General features: G+C 37.0%; 1 protein-coding gene across 1 annotated transcript in view; it reads right to left on the reverse strand.

Annotated features, from left to right (window-relative positions):
• LY75 (lymphocyte antigen 75) overlaps window positions 1-23,157 on the reverse strand; it is a 166,984-nt gene that overhangs the window by 42,481 nt on the left and 101,346 nt on the right. Inside the window, exons 24-27 of the mRNA XM_007941830.1 lie at window positions 12,977-13,106; window positions 10,920-11,146; window positions 2,364-2,529; window positions 696-863 (exon numbers count right to left, since the gene is read on the reverse strand). Coding sequence (XP_007940021.1) covers window positions 696-863; window positions 2,364-2,529; window positions 10,920-11,146; window positions 12,977-13,106 — 691 coding nt within the window. The remainder of the gene's footprint in view (window positions 1-695; window positions 864-2,363; window positions 2,530-10,919; window positions 11,147-12,976; window positions 13,107-23,157) is intronic.

Below are 23,157 nucleotides of genomic sequence, written 5' to 3' on the forward strand. Positions count from 1 at the left end.
CTTTAGCCACTATGCTACCAGAGCTCCCGACTCATAGTGACACTATATAACTGAGTAGAACTGCCCCATAGGGTTTCCTAGGCTATAATCTTTATGGCAGATCACTAGCTCTTTTCTCCTGTGGAGCCACTGGATTGGTTTGAACTGCTAACCTTCTGGTTAGCAGCCAAGCACTTAACCACTGTGCCATGAGGGCTCCTTTGAGATAACCCTAATAATCTTGAATAACTTCTCGACTTTCTAGTCTGATAAGATATCCAGGTTTATCTTGTGTAATGTGTATTTCTTTTAAGTATGGCTGTTTCTTTGTAGCTTATCTCAGCTTTTGACTCCTCACCAAAGTAACCTATTTTCAACTTGCCCATAGTCTACCTTGATTTACTGTTCAGTTCTCTGCTTTCTAGTGACATTTATTTTCCTTTGTAAGTAGAACCCATGTTGTTTACACACAAAAAAGCAAAAGTCCAACCAATACTCCAATGGATGGATAAAGAAAGAGGTTACTCCTATATTTCCCATTTTAATGAAACACAAATTTTAATACCCTGTGGTTGATTATGTAGAAATTATGACATGAATAATTTGAGATCATTGTGATATGCTAACTAGAAATATTATAATATATTCAAGTGAGTTTTTTTTTTTTTTTTAAAGCAAGCATAATGTAATATACCATGGCATTATAATATACTTACTCAGTTTCTGACACTGGGAATGAACTTCATCTTGTGTTTTTGCCAAATGACTATTTTTTGCTATCATGAAATTGTAGCAACAGTTCTGAAATGGTATCCATGGAGTATTTAGAATAGGAGATGGACATTTAACATTTGCAATTGGCTTGATCTCTTTTCCAGTCTCATCTAGAAAAAGAGTTAATGGTAAGAATTTAAACTTCAGATACAAATGTTAAATCCTGTTCATAGTCATTAGGGCTTGATTTGCAGGAAATACTCAAGAAGCCAAGAAATAATGGCTTCGTGATGCTTGTTCTCTGTCTGTCCTCAAATACAGTGTGACTTTTTAATGTTAAAAGTGGCTTTCTGTGGAAGAAAATTATTTGGAGTAGAAGAATATAAAAAATGAGGTGCTATTAGGTTAAATGCTGTTGCTGTCTTCTTGCTCACCAAATGTCAAATACAAGTACCTACCTCAGAGACACTATACAAACATATTAATACTAGTTTTAGTTCAACTAAAACTCTGAGAATCCATTTTCAGATTCTTGTTACTGACATCTCTAATTTTAAAGGAATATTTTAATTAAATACTTGGTGTTTTAAATAAATTACTGCTTTAACCAAAGCAAACAGATATTATCTAAACTGCCATCTAAAAAATCTGATTACAGTCTTTTTTATTTTATGAGAAGGTCATGCATTCAAGAAGATGTAAATGTAGATATGTGCTAGTCAAAATAAATCAAACTGATTTAATATATAGTAGAAATCAGGATCTCTCTTGGCTCACAACTCCCTTTCTCTTTGTTTGTGAAATGGTCTCCTCTCTTCTGTCTAACATCCTTCCAATTTCTGTTACCTTGTGAAGTGATATCTCCTTTCTACCACAAAATCGCAGATGTGGGCCCCTAGCAGCCATAATACTAACTACCTCTGAATGGACTAAAGATAGCGTCCCTGCCTTGAGCTGAGTCCATCAGATTCTAAGAATTTGAAAATTAGATTTTAGAGATAGTCAATTAATCCCTACTTGTGGCTCTAACTGGAAGCTTCAGGGCTGCCATGTTCTACCATGTGCAGAGAAAAGCAGAAAGTATACAAAGTGTGCTGATGCACAGAGACAAACAGAAATGATATATGGAAGAGCGTATTACCAAGCTCCTGATACCCATTCAGTTTCAGATTTCCATCCCCCATGAGGATCAGATTTAGCCCCATTTTGGGGATTCTAAATTTCACTTTTGGCTTAAGCTAGCTTGAACTGGCTATTATTACTTGCAATCAAATGTGTCTTAACAGTAGCCCAACGATATGTTAGTTGTCAATGATAAGAATTATGAAAGAATTTGCACAATTGTAAGTTTTCTATAAGAATATAAATACTATCTATCTACCTACCTATCTATATAAAATAAGGCTGAGTAACAAAGAAACAGAGTTAAAATGTCAACTGTCAGCTGACTTAAAAACAAAAGTAAAACATGTCTAAAATAACAAATTAATAGCAAAATTTTAATATATAATAATTCTACTTGAATATAAATTTTCACAATAAATTATTTTGAAAGGAATGATTATAATTTTTTCATGATTCTAATATCAGATTTTATAAAACCACTTCCTAAAACTTCTACTCATGAGATCACAGACATTAAAGAATGAATATATTTAAAACTGGCATACTTCCTGGATAGTAGCAAATAGCACCTGGCTGATTATCATTGCAATCAGATGTTTTCCAGAATCCATCAGTGTCTAATATTACACAGTCTTCAAGCTGCTGGTTATTTTCAGCCCAGCGACTAAACTGAAGACGTCTCCCATCAGACCAACCAAAATTGAGTTCATCCTGTAAACAGAGAAAATACATTTTAAGTAGTAATACTTTTCTGTTACTCCCCTGGTGTTATTTTGACCTTCATGGTAAATTTAAAAGGACTCTGGGTGGCACAAATGGTTTACATTTGGCTACTAACCTAAATGTTTGTGGTTTGTGAAAGAAAAGCTGGGTGATCTGTTTCCACAAAGATTACAGCCAAGAAAGTCCCGTAAAGCACAGTTCTACTCTGCAGCACATGGGGTCACTGAGTTGGAACTGACTCCATGACAATAGGTCAACCTAATGACTTTTAAGGAGCTCTGGTAGCATAGTGCCTAAGGCACTTGACTGCTAACCAGGAGGCTGGCGGTTCAAACCCACCAGCCACTCCTCAGAAGGAAGGTTGGGCAATCCTACTTCCGTAGTGATACTGCCTCGGAAACCCAAGGAGGGGTCGCTATGAGTCGGGGCCAACTCGATGGCAAATAACAACAACAACAACAATGACTTTTAGTTTAATATTTAACACACATTTACATAGCACTTACTATGTGCCAGGCACTATTCTAAGTGATTTACAAATACTGAAAATTATTTTATCTTCATAACAACCATAGGAGAGAGGTACTATTATTATCTCCATTTTACAGAAGCGGAAACTGAAGCTATGTTAACATGCACAACTTCACACAGGTGTTGAGATTCTAATCCAGGCAATCAGGCCCTCGAATCCATGTTTGTAAATATTATGATATGATGCCTCACACATAGTTGGAACCACTGGTTGTAGGAAACCAGAAAGCTAAAATCGAATGTGTTGTTAGGTGCCATCAAGTTGGTTCTAACTCACACCAGGCTTATGTGCAACAAAATGAAACACTCCCTGGTCTTGCATCCTCCTTGAAATCATTGCTATGCTTGAGCCCATTGTTGCAGGCAATGTGTCAATCCATCTCATTGAGGATCTTCCTCTTTTTCACTAACTTTCTATTTTACCAAGTATGATGTCCTTCTCCAGGGACTGGTCCCTCCTGATAACATGTCCAAAGTACAAGAGATAAAGTCTTGCCACTTTCTTTTCTAAGGAATATTCTGGATGTACTTCTTTCAAGACAGATTTGTTCATTCTTCTGGAAGTCCATGGTATATTTAATATTCTTTAGCAACACCATGATTCAAAGGTATCAAGTCTTCTTCAGTCTTCCTTATTCATTATCCAGCTTTTGCATGAATATGAGGAGATTGAAAATACCAAGGCTTGGGTCAGGGGCACCTTATGCCTTAAAGTGACATCTTTGCTTTTGAACACTTTAAAGAGATCTTTTGCACCAGATTTGCACAATGCAATACATCCTTTCATTTTTCTCACCGCTGCTTCCATAGGCGTTTACTGTGTATCCAAATGAAATGAAATCCTTGACAACTTCAATCTTTGTTCCATTTATAATTATGTTGGTTATTGGTCCAGTTGTGAGGATTTTGTTTTCTTTATGTTGAGGTAGCCATACTGAAGGCTGTAGTCTTTGATCTTCATCAGTAACTGCTTTAGGTCTTCTTCACTTTCAGCAAGCAAGATTGTGTCATCTGCATATCACAGATTGTTAATGAGTCTTCTTCCAGTCCTGATGCTGTGTTCTTCTTCATATAGTCCAGCTTCTTGGATTATTTGCTCAGCATACAGACTTAATAAGTATGGTAAAAGGATACAACCCTGACACATATCTTTCCTGATTTTAAACCAAACAGTATCCCTTGTTCTGTTCAAACCACTGCCTCTTGGCCTATGTACAGGTTTTGCATGAGCACAATTGAGTTTTCTGGAGTTCCCATTCTTTGCAATGTTATCCATAATTTGTTGTGATCCACAGAATTGAATGCCTTTTGCATAGTCAATAAAACACAGGTAAACATCTTGTTTTCAGCCAAGATCCATCTGACATCAACAATGATATCTTGTTCCATGTCCTCTTCTAAATCCAGCTTGAATTTCTTGCAGTTCCCTGTTGATGTACTGTTGAAGCAGTTTTCAAATTATCCAGCAAAATTTTACTTGTGTGTGATATTAATGATATTGTGCAATAATTTCCACATTCCGTTGGATCACTTTTCTTTGGAATGGGCACAGGTATGGATCTCTTCCAGTCTGTTGGCCAGTAGCTGTCTTCCAATTTCTTGACATAAATGAGTGAGTTCTTCCAGTGCTGCATCTCAGTGAAACATCTCAGTTGGTATTCTGTCAATTTCTGGAGACTTGTTTTTGCCAATTCCTTCAGTGCAGCTTGGCCTTCTTTCTTCAATTCCATTGGTTCTTAATCAAATGCTGTCTCCTGAAATGGTTGAATGTTGACCAATTCTTTTTGGTACAGTGACTCGGTGTATTCCTTCCATCTTCTTTTGATCTTTCCTGCATCATTCAATGTTTTGCCCAGAGGATCCTTCAATATTGCCACTGGAGGGTTGAATTTTTCTTTCAGTTCTTTCAGCTTGAAAAATGCTGAGGGTGTTCTTCCCTTTTGGCTTTCTAACTCTAGGTCTTTGCACTTTTAATGATAATATTTTGTCTCTTTGAGCTGCCTTTGAAATCTTTTATTCAGCTCTTTTACTTCATCATTTCTTCCATTTGTTTTAGCTACTCTACATTCAAGATCAAATTTCCGAGTCTCTTCTGACATCCATTTTAGTCTTTTCTTTCTTTCCTGTCTTTTAAATGACCTTTGGCTTTCTTCATGTATGATGGCCTTGATGGCCTCCCACAACTCATCTGGTCTTCAGTCATTAGTGTTTAACATGTCAAATCTATTCTTCAAATGTCTCTAAATTCAGGTGGAATATACTCAAGGTTGTCTTTTGGCTCTTGTGGACTTGTTTTAATTTTCTACAGCTTCAACTTGAACTTGCATATGAGTAATTGATGATCTGCTCTGCAGCTAGCATCTAACTTTGTTGTGATTGATAATATTGAACTTCTCCATCATCTTTTTCCATAGATGTAATTAATTTGATTCTTTTGTATTCCATCTGGTGAGGTTCACATGTATAGCTGCTGTTTAGGTTGAAGAAAGGTATTTGCAATGAATAAGTTGTTCATCTTGCCAAACTCTATCATGTAATCTCCAGTGTCATTTCTATCACTGTTGTTGTTGTTGTTGTTTGCCGTCGAGTTGGCCCTGACTCATAGCGACCCCTCCTTGGGTTTCTGAGGCAGTATCACTACGGAAGTAGATTGCCCAACCTTCCTTCCGAGGAGTGGCTGGTGTTTCTATCACTAAGCCCATATTTTCAAACTACTGCTGTGCCTTCGTTTCCAACTTTCATATTCCAATCACCAGTAATTATCAATGCATCTTGATTACACGTTTGATGAATCTCAGACTGCAGATATAATCTTTAATTTCTTCATCTTTGGCATTAGTAGTTGATGTGTAAATTTGGATAATAGTCATATGAACTACTCTTCCTTGTAGGTGTGTGGATATTATCCTATAACTCATAGCATTATACTTCAGGATAGATCTTGAAATGTTCTTTTTGACAATGAACACATGCCATTCCTCTTCAATTTGTCATTCTGGCATAGTATACCATAAGATTGCCTGATTCAACACGGTCAATACCAATCCATTTCAGCTCACTAATGCCTAGGTTATCAATCTGTATGTGTTCCATTTCATTTTTGACTACTTCAATTTTCGTAGATTAGTATTTTGTACATTCCACATTCCAATTATTAATGGATGTTTGCAGTTCTTATTTTGTGTCATGCCCATCAGCAAATGAAGGTCCCAATATCTATATCTTTATATAGATAAAGCTTTACTTTATCTATATCACTAAGGTAAACTCTATTTTGAGGGGGCAGCTCTGCTCCAATCGTAATTTGAGTGCCTTACTACCTGAGGGGCTCATCTTTTGGCACTATGTCAGACAATGTTCTGCTGCTATTCAAAACGGTTTCACTGGCCTATAGTTTTAGATGTAGATTGCCAGGTCCTCCTTCCTTTCTAATCTAAGGAGCTCTGGTAGCACACTGCCTAAAGTATCTGACTGCTAACCAGAAGGTTGGTGGTTCAAACCCACCAGCCACTCCACAGAAGCAAGACTGGGCAATCTACTTCCATAAAGATTTAACTCCTTGGAAACCAAATGGGGTTCACTAGGAGTTGGAATTGACTCGATGCCAGTGGGTTCCTTCCTAGTCTGTCTTAGGCTGGAAGCTTTACTGAAACCTGTTCACCATAGGTGACCCTGTTGGTATTTGAAATACCAATGGTATAGCTTCCAGCCTCAAAGCCACACACAAGTCACTGCACTGCAACAAACTGACAGATGAGAAAAATGGAATTAGGACCAGTGTAATCAATGATAGGCTCTGGAGCTAAGCATATCTGGTTTAAAATCCTATTTCAGCTATTTATTTGGACTCGTGAGATTACCTCTCCAAGTTTCCATACCCTCATCTAATAAATGTGCATGACACTTAACCTCATGGGCCTAGAATTAATGAGATAATGTGCAAATGTGTAACCCAGAGGCTGACTAGCACATAGAAAGAGCTACTTAAGTATTAATTCCCCTCCTCTTAACCCCTCAGGCTTTATTAATCTCACAGTACTCTGTTTACGTTTGTCTTTGGGGAGAAGCTTCCTAAATTTTGGCAATCTACTTCTGTAGAGATACAGTGTTGGAAACCCAAGGAGGGGTCACTGTGAGTCGGAACCAACTTGATGGCAGTGAGTTTCGTTTTTACAGATGTGTTTCTGCCCTTGCATCCTGACAAGGGCATGACCCCCCCTCACTTATCTTGAGACAGGTTTTATAGGACAGGTACAGAAGTCCAGGGGATGGACTGCAACATACAGACTTGTCTGAGCTTCCCCATGGTGTTGCCAGAGCAACAGGCCTTACACACCAACTCTGGCCTAACAGACCCCTAGAACTAAGCTTTGCTGAAGGCCAAGTCAATTTTGCATCATTGGCTTACTTGTAATATCAAACAAAGGTCACACATAGTCTTCCTAGTTGACCACAAACAGCAGACATGGTAAAATTTCATCACCACCAGCTGTGTCATTCTGAGCCATGCTTGACCAGAGTTCCAGCTGTAACCTATGGCCAGTGAATCCCTAAGCCACTATGGCCCCAAATGCCATGCAACCTTTGGTCAAGTGACCTTGCCTTTCCTCTCACAGTCAGTACTGCCCAAACTTTCTTTCCCTTTGCTGTACTCCCACCAACTCCATCACTGAACCTTTTTTTTTTAAATTGTGATTTGGGTGAAAACTTACAGAGCAAATTCACTTTCCATACAGCAGCTCACATATACTTTGTCTCATGACATTGACTACAATTTATCCCAATGCAACAGCTCCTCTCCCACTTCCTCCTGATTCCTCTTCCCTGTGTCCATCCCTCCATGCACTCCTGCCCACTGAGCTGTCTCCCTGTGCATAAACAGCCCTTCTTTCTCCCATGATTGTTCTCTCCAAGGAGTATATCTACCTCAGGTAAATATTCAACTCTTATGCCTGTCTTTTGTTTGGCTGGAAGCTACAGGTGTGAGTTCAATTCCAGACCTGAAGGGCAGCTAGGGGGCATAGTATCAATGCTTCCACCAGGCTCTATCAGACCAGCAAACCTGGTCCCCCCTCCTTTTTTTCCCCAAATGATTTTGAATTTCATTTCCACTGTTCTCACTCTCTATCCAGGATCTCCTACAGAGATCCCCCTCTGAGTGGTTGACAGTGGTAGCTGGGCACCATCTAGTTCTTCTGGTCTCACAGTTGTATAGGCTGCAGATGGCATGGTGTACCAGTCGCTAGGACTAATTGTTTCCATGAATCTTTTGTTTTCTTCTTTCTTCTTTGCTCTGGACGAGGAGAGAGATATCGCTGCATCTAGATGGCTGCTTGTAAGCTTTTAAGATCTCAGTCACTACTCGCCAAAGTAGGAGGTGGAACAATGTTTTGTGTAGTATGTTATGCCAATTGAGCTTGATGTCCCCTGTGTCCCTGAACCTTTTGAACTTTCATTCTGTCATAGACAAATCACTCCACATCCTCCAGCTCTTCAAAAAATACTAAATCTCTTTGTTAACATTATAAATATCTCTTCACTAAATTCCTGACCTCAATTTATCCTAATTAAAATATGGCTCTTCTAAAGAATAATTTCCTTTTAGCACCCAAAAAGGGAAGCTGTATGTTCTTCCATTCCTCAGATACCACGGGGCTATGAGAATGTGATAGTAGGTATTTTTTTTAATTCCTCCAGCCTTTCCTTTAATGTTTATACCCTTCTGATCACTGTAAACTCCTAGATTTCCTTGTCTTTCTCTTTCATTTACTGAAGACTTGGCCCCTTTGCTTCTCTCTAATATTCAGGAAGATGCCCAATGTTTTGCTCTGTTCTCCTGGTCCTACCATCACTGACTAGAAACATCTTAACTTCCTCAACTTCTGTATATTTTCACTTCTAAGTACTAGAGTGTAGTGTGCCATAACCACACTACAGACTTTATATAACCCAGAACCACTGCCCCTCAGACACTGTAAACATGCTTTAGTTCAAGACAACATCATTTTCTGCATGAATTTCTATAAGAAACTCTAACTGGTCTCCCTATATCCAGACTGCTCCCTCCTCCTTCATTTTTGTCCAGTATAATTTTTACTAAGTAAAAATCTGCTATTGTTACTCCCTTGTTAAAAATCTTTCAATACCTCCTCATTGCTTTTACGATAGAGTTTTCTTTATTTTACCTTGTCTTGTTCCAATGATTTAAAGCAGTTTATGAAGATTCATAATAAACAGCCACATAGAATACATTAAAATTAAGAATGAAAATCATTAAGTGGGGAAAAAAAATTACAAAACAGTATATTTCCAATTTTGTTTTAAAAATAGAAAAATAAAAGATATATACCAAAATTCTACATCATATTTATATCTACGTGCTGGGATTACAGGCAATTTTAATCTTCTTCAAAGACAATATCTTCCACAATGACAATATTACTTTTGTTTCAAAAGGTTCCTAGTGAACTAGCTTGACCTGGAGGTAAGTTTTAGAATAATCAGACTCTCTGAGAGACTATTCTTCAAGCAATTCCTAATTTCTACTTCTTTTAATTGAGTTGGTAAATGTTGGTAGTAAGTACCTCAAGTTTTGTCAAATGTAATTTTCCTTCTGAACGTATCTGACGTTTTTTCATTCATTCTCCAGTTTTGTTCTGGGTTTGTGCTAAGACTAAATTGTCTTCAAGCAAAATTTTTCCATACATCTTGGTATAATGGGGGTTATCCTAAACTATGCGTGATATAGTTTGCTTCATAATAGAATGGATTCTTCTCTCCTATTTTGCACATTACTCTCTAAGATTAGATTATGAATACCGGCCTAGGGCTATACAAGTTGTTACTACAAAATTGCAGGGAGCAATCCATGTAAATGGCACCCCCATGCAGTATATAATGTGTGCAGTCTTATATGGCAGCCCTGTATCTTAGCCTTCAATGCATCTCAGTTGGGCACTGTGTCAAATTATTACACAGAAGGCCGAGAAAAGTAGCAAAAATGACCTACAATGCCACAAAGATTTTTTGTTGTTGTTGTTGTTAGTGGCTGTCAAATCGATTCCAACTCATGGTGACCCCATGTGTGCAGAGTAGAACTGCTCCATTGGGTTTTCAAGGGTGTGACCTTTCAGAAGCAGACTGTCAGCCTATCTTCTGAGGTACCTCTAGGGGGTTTGAACTCCCAACCTTTCAGTTAGTAGTTAAGTACTTAACTGTATCACCCAGGGGGCTCTATCAAGAGGAATACTACAGCTTCATAAAAAACATTTTCTAGTTAATTACAATCAATGTTTCAGTAGCATAAATATTCTTGTTCATGTAACATGTACCTAGTTAGTGTTAAGGAATTAATAAGAGAATAGTGTTCTTTGTTGATTAATGTGATGAAGGAGAAGTACTAAGACATCTAACCAGGATCAGGGTTTGAGATATGGTGAGCATTATTCTAATCCCCTTTCAGGGGGGCTTAGTTTCACTCTGCTGACTCAGAAAGGGATGAAAAGCCCTCTTCAATAATATCCACAGGGCTTTCTGCCCTCCCAACCCCATCTAATTTTTAATTCTTCCCTACTCATATTTTCATTGGCTGAAGAGATGGCAGCTCCCAATTCTAGTTTAGCCTTTCCTTAGAATAAATAAGAACAAGTGCTCAAATACATATGTCCAGTAGAGTTTTTTCTTCATCTAAAAAATAAAGCAAGAGATCTTTCAATAGTGAAAAGATAATTGCGACTAAAACACACATACCGCATGAAATACATTTAACTGTAGTAAAATTTTAAGATCTCTAGTTTCTCATAGTCTGGTATAAGAGATGCAATATACAATGAAAACTAAAAACTTACATCTTGACTGGAGAGTCCAATCCATAGAGAAGAGTTTTGAAGGACTGCCTGCACAGTGAGGAACGCTTGTTCGTAGGGGTCTGTGATGCTCACCAGGTGCATGTTATATGTGATACATTCCTTTAGTGCATCATACCAAGTCAGAGTCTTTGGGATTATTTTATAGAGATTGTTCAGATATTTTATAGTTTCTGAAGTATTCTGCAAGGTCTGTCTGCTTTCAATTTCTGTATGTTAAAGCAAAACAAACAAACAAAAAAACTCACTCTGTAAGTTCTGGAATTTTTTTTTCTTCTAATTTTTTTTCTTTCTAATTTTCTAATTTTTAACCCATACTTTAGATATTTATCTATCTATATATTTATTTTAAGTCTTTTGTGAGAGAACTAAGTATATCTTGCTGTAAAATGCTTGAGCTTCAATATTTGTCTTTTAAAATTAAAACAAAATTCTGCTTAATTGGTCTGACTTGGGAAGGAAGAAAGCAGTAAATAAAAATAGCCTTCCGTAAGATTATCTTTTTAGGTTGGTGCCAAAAATGTCCTTTGTTTCAACTGCTTCTACAAGGGAAGGTATTAGGTGTCCCATTACAAAGCTTACATCTGGAACAGCTAACATGAAAAAATGTTCTAAACTACCCACAAGAATATATATTTGAATTATTGATTTACAGTACTTTTCTAAGTAAGGGAGCTACTAAAAACTGTGGGACAAATGGATAAAGATTAGTTTAGCAAAAAAATTCTTAAAAAGTATTTTAGAACACTTACACTTAGAATTAGGATTATAGTTTGAACATATAAATACTATATACTATATATATATATATATATATATATAATATATATACTCTTGGGTACTTGATATTGACATACAAGATGTCTTTTCTATTCATTGCTCTAAATATATCTTAGCCTTCTAGTTCTTCTGGATCTTTGCATATGTCACGTTTCTCCATTGATTCTCGTTGAATCCTCACTGACTAACTATTACCATGTCTAGGCAGTCCACTTGTCCGCCTACTCAGACATGGCCTTCTGTTCTTTAGAACTTTCAAAGCATGTATGCTCTGTAACTGAGGGTTGCCACATCTCTTATAGTGACATCAGTAGAGGTCAAATATCCTTTACAAAGCTCCTTAAGGACCATATACGAATACCTTTTTATTCCACAAAGCATTTAGCATTGTTTATTGCCCATTGTGCCTAGTTAGACCTGCTTGAACAATTGTTGATGTGTTGGTAGGGTTGCAGTAAGGAATTCAAGCCTTAATGAAAGTCATTTCTTCATGATCAAAAGTCTTTGTCCCCAGGTATCATTGTAAGTCCTTGGTGAGCAAAACAGCTTTCTAATTATAGCCATTCTAATTCTATATGAAGCTCTGACAATCCCTATTTGGTTTTAGAATTCTATTTTTAAAAAATCCGGTGTGACACATTTTTTAAATTAAAGTCAACTAAAACAAATTTTTTTAAGTACTTGGAATATCATTACATGACAAAGTTTTATTTTTTAAAATTTTGTAAAAACTTAATTGTGATCCATGAGAAATAATTTAATACTTCAAAATCCTTTCAAAGTATGGGTGAGTCCTATTTTAAAGTAAGCATTTTCCTTTTATTTGGATTATAGGTAGGAATAGACAGAGATCTGTTTATAATGCTTCACTTTTTTTTAAGTGCTAAATATAACAATGAATTTAAATAATAGACTACATTAAAAAATAAAGTTTCTCACCCCTTCCTCATGATAGATAGTAAAATCTGAAAAATGCTAGAGTAGAAAGAAGAACAAAAGTCAACCATAACTTACCATTAGTAGACAACTACTATTAGCATAACCCATCAGATACTTAATTTTGATATTTAATGAAAAATTACATTCAGTTTGGGATAATCTGACTCACTGAGCCAGTTTGGACTTAACCCAGCTGAAGTTTTATAAAAGGCTACATAATTACAAATTAATATGAATTCAGTTATAGGATTTTTTTCTGAAAACTTCTATACATAACTAACAGCATAAAATACCATAATTAAAAAGGCGATAATATATACCTGAATACTTCTGACAGAGAGACACAGTGTAATGATCATTGCACGAAGTAAAATTCCATGTCCCAGTAAAAGGTGACTTTTGAAGATTGAGCATTAGCGCACAGTCGTAGTAGGACTCTTCATCAAAAATCTAAACATAAAGGCAAATACGTAAAAGGAAGAATAAAACTAACAGTCTGAAGATCCTATCATGAGAACTTTAATTCCAGATTGGATTTTTCTTCCTGTAAAAAAATCCCACAAAGGAGCTGACCGTGAAATTACTGAGAAAAATCTGGTAAACTTTCAAAGATGGAGAAAGGGCAATTAACTTTACAAATTACAAAACAAAAAATGGCACTACTAATAGATATATCTCAAACTAGTTCTCGTGGTGTAGTGCCTAAGTCATATGACTGCTAACCAGAAGGCTAGTGGTTCAAACCCACTGGCCACTCCTCGGAAGGAAGGTTGGGGAATCTACTTCCATAGTAATATTGCCTCAGAAACCCAAGGTGGGGTGCTATGAGACGGATCTGACTTGACAGCAGTGAGTTTGGTTTTGGTTTAGACAAAGAAAAATTATTAGAATAAAGAAAAAGGACAACTTCAATGATATTTAACACTCTGTTATCAGTCTTGACAGTTTAAGTAACCAAAAAAGTAATAATTATTAATTCAATTCTATCAGATGTATATAAATTTTAATAACACTAAACTGAGTACCACACAATAAAAGATACACCTTAAAGGTTTGGCCCTATAGTAAACCCAAACCAAATTCATCATGATTGAATCAATTCTAACTCATAGCAACCCTAAAGGACAAAGTAGAATTGCCCCATAGGGTTTCCAAGGTTATAAACCTTTACAAAAAGAGATGAGCACATATTTCTCTCATGGGCTGGTGTACATTCCAACAGCCAACATTTTGGTTAGCAACCAAGTGCTTTAACCACTGTGTCACCAGGGCTCCTCCTAATATAAAAACTTCCATTTTTTTAAAAACCTATCTACATTCCATTCTCTGATCACAAATTAATAATACTAGAAATAAAAATTTATTCAAAGTATATTGTTCCTATACTTTTCTGTATGTCTGAAACATCACACATGAAGTGGAAGTGAGGGACTAACTTCTAGAAATAAAAATCACTATTGTCTGCTGATTACTCACTGCCGTTGAGTAATTTCTGACTCATAGCAACCCCTCCTTGGGTTTTCGAAGTAGTATCTCTACAGAAGTAGATTGTCCAGTCTTCCTTCTGAGGAGTGGCTGGTGGGTTTGAACTACCAGCCTTCTGGTTAGCAGTCAAATGCCTTAGGCACTACACCACCAGAGTTCCTATCTGCTGATTATGATGATCTAATTAGGAAACCCAATAAAATCTAGTTAAATTCTGAGTAGTAAGAGATTTTAGTAAAATGGATGCCTATTGTCTTAGTTTTATAGTGCTGCTATATCAGAAATACCACAAGTGGATGGCTTTAACAAACAGAAATTTATTTTCTCACAGTTTAATAAGAGGCTAGAAGTCCAAATATAGAGTATTGGCTATAGGAGAAGGCTTTTTCTTTCTGTCAGCTCTGGGTTCCTTGTCTCTTCAGCTTCTGTTTCCTGGATCCTTAGAGATCTCTGTATGACTTGGCATTAAACTTCCCCCATCTCTGCTTCTTTAGCTTCCTTTTATATCTCAAAAGAGATTGATCTAAGACACACTCTATACTATCCTTGCCTCATTAACATAACAAAGACATCTGTTCATTCCCAGATGGGATTATAACTATAGACATAGAGGTTAGGATTTACAACACATGTTTTTGGTACACAATTCAAACAATAAATTCTACCTTTTGCCTTTCCCCCTAAATTCATACATTCACCCATGAAAAACATATTCACGAAAATCTTAAACAAGTCCAAGTCCAAAATCTCATCTGAATCATCTAAATCAAATAGGGGTGAGATGTTAGGTATATTCTATGCTAGGGCAAAATTCCTTTTTATCTGAGAACCTGTGAAATATAGAATACAGGTCTGCTGCTAAAATACAATAGTGGAACAGGCACAAGTTATACATTTTCATTACAAGTGGGAGAAATTGGAGGGAAATAAGGGATAATGTGAAGCAAGCAAGTCAAAAACCCAGCAGAACAATTTACATGAGCTCTCCAGGCTTGAAAATAATCTTCTATTCTGAGACCATCTAGGCAGTGGCCCTGCCCTCCAGGGTCTGGGAGTTGGCTATGGTTTCTGGATTCTAGGTGGAGGCCCTTGGCTCTGTGCTTCAGCACGAACTTCCAGACCCACTGGGACAGTAATTCTGTTCCTTTGGCTTTGGGAGGTCCCATTTTCTTAGTTCATCTCCTAGCAGGCCCTATTCTTCTGTTTGTTGACATGGCAGCCCTGTCCCCTCAGCTATGGGCAGGAGCTCCATCCTTTTGGCCAAACTGAATGGCAGCCCCACATTGCAGAAATGAGTTGGTAAAGATCTGACTCCTTGAACCTAAATGGTCATGGCTCCAACCTTTGACACCTCAGAGGCCATGACCCTACCTTTTGAAAACAAGAAGGCCCTGCTTCTCATGGTCTTCCCAACAGTTCTGCTGATCTCCAAGTTGTTCCAGGAATGGTCATTTTTTTTTTCTTAGAGGACAACAGATGTAGCTCCTTTAGCCTATTTCCTCACTGTCAAATTCCAAGAGGCAGACAAGGTTTTTCCTTTAGTTTCTTTCTCAGTCTAAACTGATGGGCTTTCTGCTGTGGTTTTTAGTTAGATCTATTAATCACAGGCTTAATCTCTTTAACAGAATAGTGGGTAGCCATGTCTTTGATGAAAATTCTAGAACTCATTTCCTTAGTTTGTATAAGAGAATTTTCCAAATCTTTAAGTTTTGTTTTCATTTTGCACAGTTCAGCTTTAAGTCCATCTCTTTCCTCTCACATTTTTCTATAAGTGGCAAGGAGAAACCACATGACTCCATTAAGAGCTTGCTTAGAAATCTTGTTGTTGTTGTTGTTATGTGTCGTCGAGTCAGCCCCGACTCATAGCGACCCCTCCTTGGGTTTCCGAGGCAATATCATTACGGAAGTAGGATTGCCCAACCTTCCTTCCGAGGAGTGGCTGGTGGGTCAGCCAGATAAATATCCAGGTTCATCACTTACAAGTTCTACCTACCAAGTTCAAACATCTGAATTCAGAAAACACAATTCAGAAAAGTTCTTTGCCACTACACAAAGAAAACATCACCCTTCCTCCATTGTCCAATCACATGTTCATCATTTTCTTTTAAAGCCTTCCAGAAGCACATTTGTCCACATGTCTAGCAACAATCTGTTGCTGGTGCCATATGTATTTTCTAAGGCAATAGTGATTTTCTCTATAATTTTCCTCACTGCAAATTCTGTGCAGAATTGCCTTTGATGGCCGTAATTCTACTTCTTCAAGCAATTTATGTTTTTACTATTAGGCACCTTAAAACTCTTCCAGCCTCTATCCATTCTCTAATTTCAAAACTAATTCCACATTTTAGGTATCTGTTAGAACAGCACCCCACTCTTCCAGTACCAAATTCTGTTTTAGTTATCTAGTGTTGCTATAACAGAAATACCGTAAGCGTATGGCTTTAACAAACAGAAATTGATTTTCTCACAGTTTGGAAGGCTAGAAGCCGTCAGAGCACTGGCTCTAAGGAAAGGTGCTCTCTCTGTTGGCTCTGGAGGAAGGTTCTTCTCTGAGCATCTGCTCCCAGGTAATCTTCATGTGGTTTAGCATCTCTCTTCTCCCATCTCTGCTTACTCGCTTGCTTGTTTAATATCTTTCATATTTCAAAAGAGACTGATTCAATATAGAGCAAAGACGAGTGAAGAAAATCAAAGACTCAAGGAAACAATTAGTCCAAAGAATACAACAGACCTCACAAACCACAGCCTCTACTACCCTAAGACCAGAAGAACTAGATGGTGCCTATCTAGCACAATTGACCACTCTGATTGGGATCACAATAAAATGTCCTGGACAGAGTGGAAGAAAAATGTAGAATAAAATTCAAAATCATGAAAAAGACCAGACTTACTGGTGGAACTCCTGAGATTATGGCCTTCTGATACCCTTCAAATTTGGAATTGAACCCACCCGTAGGAATTAGCGTTCAGCCAAATAATAAGCAGACCTATAAAATGAACAGTAATACCCATGAGGAACATAATCAACAAAACAAGACCAAATGAACAACATATGTCCCAAAACAAAGCTCAGAAGGCAGGAAGGAGCAGGAAAGAAGGAGAAATGGAAACAGGGAACTCAGGGAAGAAGTGGAAAGAGTGCTATTATATTGAAGGGAGCACAACTAACATCATGAAACAAAAAAATGTACATATTGTTGAATGGGAAACTAATTTGCTTTGTAATCTTTCACCCAAACTACAGTCTATATCACTCAATCAATAAATATGAAATGTAAAAGTGTATCACAGAGATTAAACACTGCATACCTGTATATATATTTTTAAAAAATCCCTAAACAATGGCTTTTCTATATATCAGTAAGAAAATAAAGGAAAAAGCTGTCACTCAATATCAATAATAAAGAAACAGAACTCCAATAAAACTTCACTGAGGGATCTAAGTAAAGACTTAAATAAATAAAGAGATATACTATACCTTATTTCTGAATTAGAAGATTAATATCATAGATACTGACTCACCCTAAAATTTAGTCAAATTTTCCTTAGTATTTTAAAAGTTTAATTGCTGTGGTTGAAAAACTGGCTAAATAATACTAAACTTTGTTTGGAAGAATGTACAAGAATAGTTAAAAGTATTTTTAAAGGCATATAGTAAAGACAACAAATCCTACTGTATTAATAAATATATGGCAAAATTATACCGTTTAGATCAGTGCAGTAGTTTCCTTAAGAATATTTATTTAACACATATATGTAAATCTTCACCCAACTCACAATAAAAAAAAGAATATTTGTTTAACATATATAATATATTTACCTAATATATGACAAAGGAGGTATTCTATATCAGTTTCACGAATAGAAGTATATTGAATAAATGATGCTAAACAATTGCTAGGGCTAAAGAAAAGGGTGAAATATTTATTGACAACATATTCCATGGATGCATCATGGTGTGAGAAAAAAAAAAAAAAGACAACACACAAAACTAGAAGAAAACATAGGCATATATTTTACTAGCATTTATATGATGAAGGACTTCCTAACCTAAAAGCAATAGCAGGGGGGGAAAAAGGAAATAAACATATTTGAAAATATACAAAAAAATAAAAACTTGTTCCTGTAATATTTTTGGTATTTAGACTTAAAAAAAAAAAAAAAGTCTAAAAAAGTTTTGCAATAAACACAAGAACCCAAAGTGCCAAAATGGTAAGTAAAATATTTATATTTGCTTCTATTTACAACTCACTACTTGATGCTTTTACAGGTTTTTTTTTTTTTTTTTTTTTTTAATTGTGCTTTAGGTGCAAGTTTACAGAGCAGAGTTTGTTTTACATTCAACATTTCATGTACATTTAGTTTCACTCCCCATTTACCATCCCCAACCCAGTCTCCTCTCCTCCCTGCCCAGTAACCCTCCCCCCATCTCATGTCCCTCATAGTTACATACTGTGTGTCCTGCATTTCCTTCCTGCGAATATTGCACCTCTGGTGCCCTGTGGTCGATTGCTCCAAGGGATGCTTTTCCATAGAGTATGTGGGTGTGTCACCCTGGGTTGAGTGGTCTGCGTGTACATCTTGTTTACTACTGGACTGAGAGCCAGCCCCTAGGAGTGAGTTTTATTCCAGGCCCAAAATGTATCCCAGGGCCATAGTATTAAGAACCTCACCAGACTCCATCTGACCATTAATTCTGGTCATTATTGTGTTTTTGGATATTGTTCCACGTTTTTCCTCCTACTCTATCCAGGATTTCCAGTTTTGATCCTTTCCTGAGTGGATGGCATTGGTAGCCGGGCACCATCTAGTTCTTCTGGTCTCGAGATCCATCATCCTAGGGCCGATTGCTTCCAAATGCCCTTGTTTTTTTGCACTCTTCACTTCTGACTGTAGGAGACCATTAACTGCATCTTAAATGGCCACTTGAAAGCTTTTAAGACCCCAGTTGCTACTCACCAATGTAGGATGAGGAACAAGATTTTTATGTTTTGTTGTGCCAATTGAGTCTGGTGTCCTTCAGTACTATGGTCCTGAGTCAGTAGATCCGTTGGATCTCTCTCCTGTGTCTGGCTGTCTGTGAGGGATTACTCTATGTCTGTCTTCTGATGTTTCTGTAAGGATTGCGGGTATTTTGTATCACTGGTATCTGTGCAAGATTAGCCTTGGCTGAATCTATCCTCACTTAAAGTATAATCCTGATCGCTGACCCCCATCTGATCTTCTAAGATGTTTATGTGTTTATCTGTAGCCTGGTGTTTGGTGTTACTGGCAATGCAGTATTGTGGATATACTGGTTGGTATTAGCATCTGTCGTCTGTATCTTATGTGCACAATTCAGTGTCCTCCCTTTTCGTAATGTTATCATGGTGGTCACAGACTCTTTCCATGCCATCCTTCCTCTTACCTACATACGCATATGGCCCCCAACTAGCCCGAAATTAATCACTCCCCTTCCCTCTCCACCCTAGTAACCTACAAAGTGAGTTCCCTTTCTTAAGCAAAGCCTTCTTTGTCTTTTTACAGTAATAGGCTCATACAGCATTTGTCCTTCTGCGATTGACTTATTTCACTCAGCATAATGTCCTCCAGGCTCATCCACGTTGTGAGATGATTCACGTATCCTTCATTGGTCTTTAATGTAGCATAGCATTCCATTGTGTGAATGTACCATACTTTGGTTATCTATTCATCTAATGATGGGCATATAGGTTTTTCCATCTCTTTGCTATAGTGAGACTTGTGCTGCAATGAACATAGGTGTGCATATGTCTGTTCGTGCCCTGCCTCTCACTTGTTTAGGATATATTCCTAGTAATGGAATTGCTGAGTCAAATGGTATTTCTATTTTCAGTTTTTTAAGGAAATGCCATACTATATGCCACAATGGTTGTACCATTTTACAGTCCCACCAGCAGCACACAAGAGTTACGATCTCCCTGCAACCTCACCAGCATTTGTTATTTTCTGTCCTGCTGAACTTTGCTATTATTGCTGGGGTGAGATGATATCTCTTTGTTGTTTTGATTTGCATCTCTCTAATGACTAAAGATCACGAGCAATTCCTCTTGTGTTTGGCCTCCAGCATATCATTTTTAGTGAAGTGTCTGTTCAAGTCTTTTAACCATTTTTGAATTGGGTTGTTTGTCTTTTTGGTGTTGGTGTGTTGAAGTTTTCTATAGATTTTGGAGATAAGTCCTTTGTCAGATATGTCATAGGCAAATATTTTCATAGGCAAATATTTTCTCCCAGTCTGCAGGTTCTCTTTTTACCCTTTTGATGAAGTCTTTCAATGCACACAAGAATTTAATTTTTAAAAGGTCCCAGTCATCTAGCTTCTCTTCTACCTTCTGTGAATTCTGGATTATATTTTACAGTCTATTTATGCCATAAATGAGGGCTCCTAGATTTGCCCCTATTTTATCTTTGATGAATTTTATAGTTTTGGGTTTTACATTTAAGTCTTTGATCCAGCTTGAGTTTGTTTTTGTGATGGGGTGAGGTATGGGTCTTGTTTCATTTTTCTGCAGGTGGATATCCAGTTTGCCAGCACAATTTGTCAAAGAGGCTGTCTCTTCCCCATTTAATGGGTTTTGGACCTTTGCCAAAGATCAGCTGTCCATAGATGGATGGGTCTATTTCCGTACTTTCAATTCTGTTCCATTGGTCTATCTGTCTATCATTGTACCAATACGATACTGTTTTGACTACTGTGGCTGTATAGTAGGTTTTAAGATCTGGGAATGTAAGACCCCCCCACTTTATTCTTCTTCTTCAGAAGTGCTCTGCTTATCTGAGGTGTCTTTCCTTTGCATATGAAGTTAGTAATTGGTTTTTCCATGTCCTTAAAAAAATTTGTTGGTATCTGGATCGGGATTGCATTAAATGCATAGATTGCTTTAGGTAGTATTGACATTTTCACAATACTCAGTCTGCCTACCCATGAACAAGACAGGTTCTTTCATTTATTTAGAGCCCTTTATGTCTCCTGTAGTAGTGTTTTATAGTTTTCTTTGCATAGGTCTTTTGTGTCTCTGGTAAATTTTATTCCTAGATATTTTCTTTTATTAGCTATTGTAAACGGTATTGTTTCCCTTATTTCTTTTTCAGAGGTCTCATTGTTGGTGTAAAGGAATACAACTGATTTTTGTATGTTGACCTTGTATCCTGCCACTTTGCTGAACCTCTCTAGTAGTTCCAATAGTTTTTTTGTTGAGTCTCTTGGGTTTTCTATGTATAGGATCATATCATCCGAAATACAGATAGTTTTACTTCCTTTTTGCCAATTTGTATGCTTTTTATTTCTCTTTCTTGCCTTATTGCCTTGGCCAGGACTTCCAATACAATGTTAAATAGAAGTGGTGATAGGGGGCATCCCTGTCTGGTTCCCGTTAGTAAGGGGAATCCCTTGAGTCTTTCTCCATCAATAATGATGTTGGCCATTGGGTTTGCATATATGCAACTTCCACATCTGATGCTTTTTCCTCGATCTTCCTATTATTAATTTCTAATTTTATAGCATTGGGGTCCAAGAAGATGCTTTGTAGTGTTTCAATGTTTTTGAATTTATTGGGGCTTGTTTTATGTCCTAACATATGATCTATTCTGGAGAAGGATCCATGTGCACTGGAGAAGAATGTGAATTGTGTTTTAGTTGGGTGGAATGCTCTGTATATGTCTACGAGGTCGAGTTGGTTGATTGTGTTGTTGAGTTCTTCTGTATCTTTGCTGAGTTTTTTTCTAGTTGCTCTGTTCCTCCTTGAAAGTGGTGTGTTAAAGTTTCCTACTACTATTGTAGAGTTTTCTATTGTCCCTTTTAATTCAATTAATATTTGCTTCATGTATTTTGGAGCACTTTCAGTTGGGTGCATAGTTATTTATTATCATAATGTCTTTTTTGTCAATTGACCCTTTCAGCATCATATAGTATCCTTCTTTTTCCCTTATGTTGTTTTTCACCTTAAAGTCTATTAATATTGCCACTCCTGCTCTTTTTTTGGTTACCATTGACTTGGTATATTTTTTTCCACCAGGTCTCTTGTAGGCAGCATATCGACGGGTCTTCTTCTGCTACTCTCTTTCTCTTGATTGGTGCATTTAGTCCATTTACATTGAGTATAATTAGTGATAGACATGAATTGATTGCTGGAATTTCCTTGGTCCATATACTTTTCTGTGCTGAGTTTATTTTGTTGTCAAGTGTTTCCTCTCTTTTCTTCTTTACTGTTGGTTTTGTGCTTATTAAACCCATATGTTTTCCTTCCTTCTGGATTTGCTTAGGATGATTGTTAATTTTCTGTGTGGTTACCTTGGAGTGAATTCTTGTCTCTTTATTTGTGGAACAGTCTATTCTATGAGGACGTTGTCCTGTTTTCCTCTCCATTTGGAAGTTTGTACCTAGAACTTTTATTCCCTCTGTTTGATTAGTTGTTGTTGTTGTATGCAGATTGGCTTCCTTGATTTTTAGGGTACAATATTTTATGGTCTTATTTTGAGTGTCTATTTCTGGTATGGTTTTAGTGTTGATGTCATGTGTCCATATTTTGCTGTTCTCTGTTGTGGGTTCTCTGTTGGAAGGACTTCCTTAAGCATCCTTGTAGGGTTGATCTGTTTTACACAAAATCCCTTAATTTCTGTTTGTCTGAGAATGTCTTGATTTTGATGGCCAATTTGGCTAGATAGAGGATTCTTGGTTAGAAGTTCTTTTCCTTCAGTGTTTTTTATATGCTGTCCCACTGCCTTCTTGCCTGCATGGTTTCTGCTGAGTAATCAGAGCTCAGCCTATCTGATTATTATAAGTAATATTTATTTTGCCCCAGGCAGCTCACAAGATTCTTTCTTTGTCTTTGGTTTTGGAGAGTTTGATTATGATATGCCTTGGTGTTTTTCTCTTGGTATCTATCCTATATGGTGTTCTTTGGGCTTCTTGGACAAATATCTTTTCTTCTTTCATGATATGGGGAAAGTTTTCTGTTAGTAAGTCTTCCACAATTTTCTCAGTGGGTTTTTTTTTTTT

This window comes from Orycteropus afer, unplaced genomic scaffold, assembly GCF_000298275.1.
Source record: "Orycteropus afer afer isolate SDZICR_OR568_19922 unplaced genomic scaffold, OryAfe1.0 scaffold00084, whole genome shotgun sequence".
In the NCBI taxonomy this organism is placed as follows: domain Eukaryota; kingdom Metazoa; phylum Chordata; class Mammalia; order Tubulidentata; family Orycteropodidae; genus Orycteropus; species Orycteropus afer.